Source organism: Arachis ipaensis, chromosome B03 (assembly GCF_000816755.2).
Source record: "Arachis ipaensis cultivar K30076 chromosome B03, Araip1.1, whole genome shotgun sequence".
Classification (NCBI taxonomy): Eukaryota; Viridiplantae; Streptophyta; class Magnoliopsida; order Fabales; family Fabaceae; genus Arachis; species Arachis ipaensis.
This window is the reverse complement of record NC_029787.2, coordinates 10,083,401-10,086,326: the sequence shown is the minus strand read 5'-3', so window position 1 is coordinate 10,086,326 and position 2,926 is coordinate 10,083,401. Positions and strand designations below refer to the sequence as shown.

The window sequence follows — 2,926 nt, the reverse complement described above, 5'->3', positions numbered from 1 at the left end:
CAATTAATAAATTTAATTAATTATGATTTAATATAATAATATAAATAATATTTGATATTAATTTAATATAATTATTTATATTAATTATAATTAAATATAACTAATTATTAAATAATTAATATAAATAATTAATTAAATAGATATATAAGTATTTAATATATATATTTAATATATTTTTTATTTAATATATATTTTTTATTAACAACCAATAAAATCATGCCATGTGGTAACTGGTAAATGACTCATTTCAGTCTCTATTTATGGCTCATTTCAGTCCCTATTTATGACTCACCTTCACCTGTCATAAAAAGTGACTCCACATCAGATTTTGCATCATAACTAATAAATAGGAACTATTTATTGGTTGTTGCAAGTCCCTGCTTAGAGGGACTCTCAACCTTGATCCCATGAAGAGTCCTCCTTCTCTTTTCACTCCAATGATAATTGAGTCCCCATATGTCAGAAGAGGAACTCTATTTTTTAGCATTGGAGTTGCTCTAAGACTTTAATTTTATAGCCAAATTGTGTCACTTATTTATATCACTAAGTAGAAATATATGTCCAAATGCAAATGCAGTATAATAAACTATCATAGAAATTCCTAACAGTTTAACACCATGATATTTACATAGCCTCTTTAGTAGTTAGCTATCTTAAATATTTACAAAAGCTTTGAATTATCTATGATAATTTTATAAAATTCCACCATAAACATTCAGAATGTACCAAAGAATTTTGTTGTGTATTTGTGTGACAGTGAGCATCTAATGTTCCTTAAGATTTGTCATATCACGTGACATTCTCTTGTTGGCCTATATCCTTAATGATGATTTAAAATTTCATTTTGTTTAAATTATTTTGCCAATTACCTCAGCAAACTTGACTTTGATAAGTAGCACAATATGATATGTACTCTCGAAACGAATGGGTACTAAGATTTGGGCAAATGCCATTTAGCTTGGAAACTCAATTGTTGACCAAAAATTGACAAGTTTGGAACTTGATTTAACCAAGAACATGATAAACGAAGGAACAAAAACTGCACAAAGTCAAGGTATATACAGGCTCACACAAGTTTTTTGCTGAAGGATTAGGCATATCCAAATCTTGCAAGTTTTGTATGTGCAGATATTGTACTGCAAACTTGACTGGGCAGGAGATGTTATGTTATCTATCTGAAGTGATAAGTTGCAAGAAAACACAAGACCTTATATTGACACAAACTTCAATTGCATCAGAGCATGTCAATTTGAAAACGAAGCAGGGAATAAAACTCGACATATTAGGAGCGATTTGTCATCATTGTCCAGCACGAGATGCCACAGATGATACAAATCCTCCATAGTAACAGCATTAGATGTCTCAACTAGAATGTGGCAACTAACATATTACATATTCAGACAGGCCATACTTGCCATCAAATCATTTTTGAACAATTCTTTCTTTCAAAAATAAATAAGTAAAACCATGGTCTTTCTACAAAATAACGATATAAGGCTTTTCATTAGGCCTCTAATCTCTTTGACTGGTGGTGGTAGTAGGAGTCCATCTTGTCAAGACTTGCTGGATTTCATCAGTGCTTCACAATCTCTTCTTGCGGAGGCAGGCTCCCCTTCACACCGAGCAAGCTCCTTTTCCATTTCTGCTACCTTCCCCTCAGCTTTCTTTCTGACGCTTCTCTCCTCATTCAGCTCAGATTCAAGTTCGGACACCTGTTTCCGAATCACTTCCATTTTCTCAACGAATAACTTAACACCCATGATGCCTTGCTGAAATAGTCCCTGCAGAAAGCTACAGAGATCCATGTGTCCCATGCTGTGGCTGATGAGACCATTGGAATCCAATGCGTGACCCTGGACGCAGGAGGGAAGCCCTGCTCCGTCCCCTTCAAAACCACACAAATGAGGAGGAGTAGGAGTAGGACTATTCTCCACCAACACCCGTTGATTTTTCCTCTGCTCAGGGGTAGATGTGACAAACTGCTTCCTCTTTTCAACTCCCCCTGCCACTTCAACTACCTGTTTTGAGTTAGGGACATCTGCAACAAACAGCACTTAGACCATATGGTAGCGAAGCAGATAAAGTTATAATCACAGTTTGAACCGGAAATACTTAAATGCGCTTACGCAAAGGGCTTATTTTGGTGTTAAGGGAAAAGTAAAAGGCACATTGGAGTGGTTCTTTCAATCTTTGGAGTTTATCAACCAAGTCTTTCTCCCAAGGAGACAAGCTTGAACATTGAGGTGGTTTGGGAGACTGTATCATCCGAGTCCAGTACAGTGGAAACTTTGGCTTCTTGTTTTCACCTTCTACCTTCAACTCGGAAGAACTGGTTCGAAAACAAGGATTTTGGTTTGTCCTTCATGCGCACGAATGGAAACCCAACTCATCTTTTCCTTATCTTTAACTACCTGAAAGAAGTAGAAGAAAGCGGCAACACTGGGAGCAAGACGAAAGGATTGACAGAGATTCTCGAAGCTTCGGGGTGAAGTTGAGTGGGAGCGACATTGAAGTTGGAAATCGGAGAAAGGAAGTCTGAGACCGAAGTGGGTGAAGATGATCTCATAGAGGTAGAAGAAATCATGGTTATGATCATGGAGATGAAGGGTTGAGAAACAAACGCGCTCAGAGGGAGTGCAAGGTAGAAATGAAACAGTAGAGGGATCAAGTGTGGGTTGAAGGAAGTTGAAAGGGTTGAGGTTGGAGGACTGTGTGTTTAAGACTTGAGGGTCCACCCAGTCCCACTTAGTACCAAAATTTTCGGAACGGAGAGGGGGAATGAGGATAGCGAAGCTGGGAGACGAAGAATGATTTTAGAAGGGAGTACGCAGTAGGATTGGATTTGAGAAATGTAACAACCTGGCTGAAAAAGAAGCAAAGATTGAAGATATTTCTATGCATCTTTCTTAGGAGGGAGTGTGGTACA

General features: G+C 37.3%; 1 protein-coding gene across 1 annotated transcript; it reads right to left on the bottom strand.

Moving 5' to 3' along the window:
• LOC107629602 lies at positions 943–2,920 on the bottom strand. Its single transcript, XM_016332421.2, has 2 exons — positions 2,127–2,920; positions 943–2,038 (listed from the first exon to the last, which is right to left on the bottom strand). The coding sequence occupies exons 1-2, from the start codon at positions 2,263–2,265 to the stop codon at positions 1,554–1,556; spliced, it is 624 nt and encodes a 207-aa protein (XP_016187907.1). The 5' UTR covers positions 2,266–2,920; the 3' UTR covers positions 943–1,553.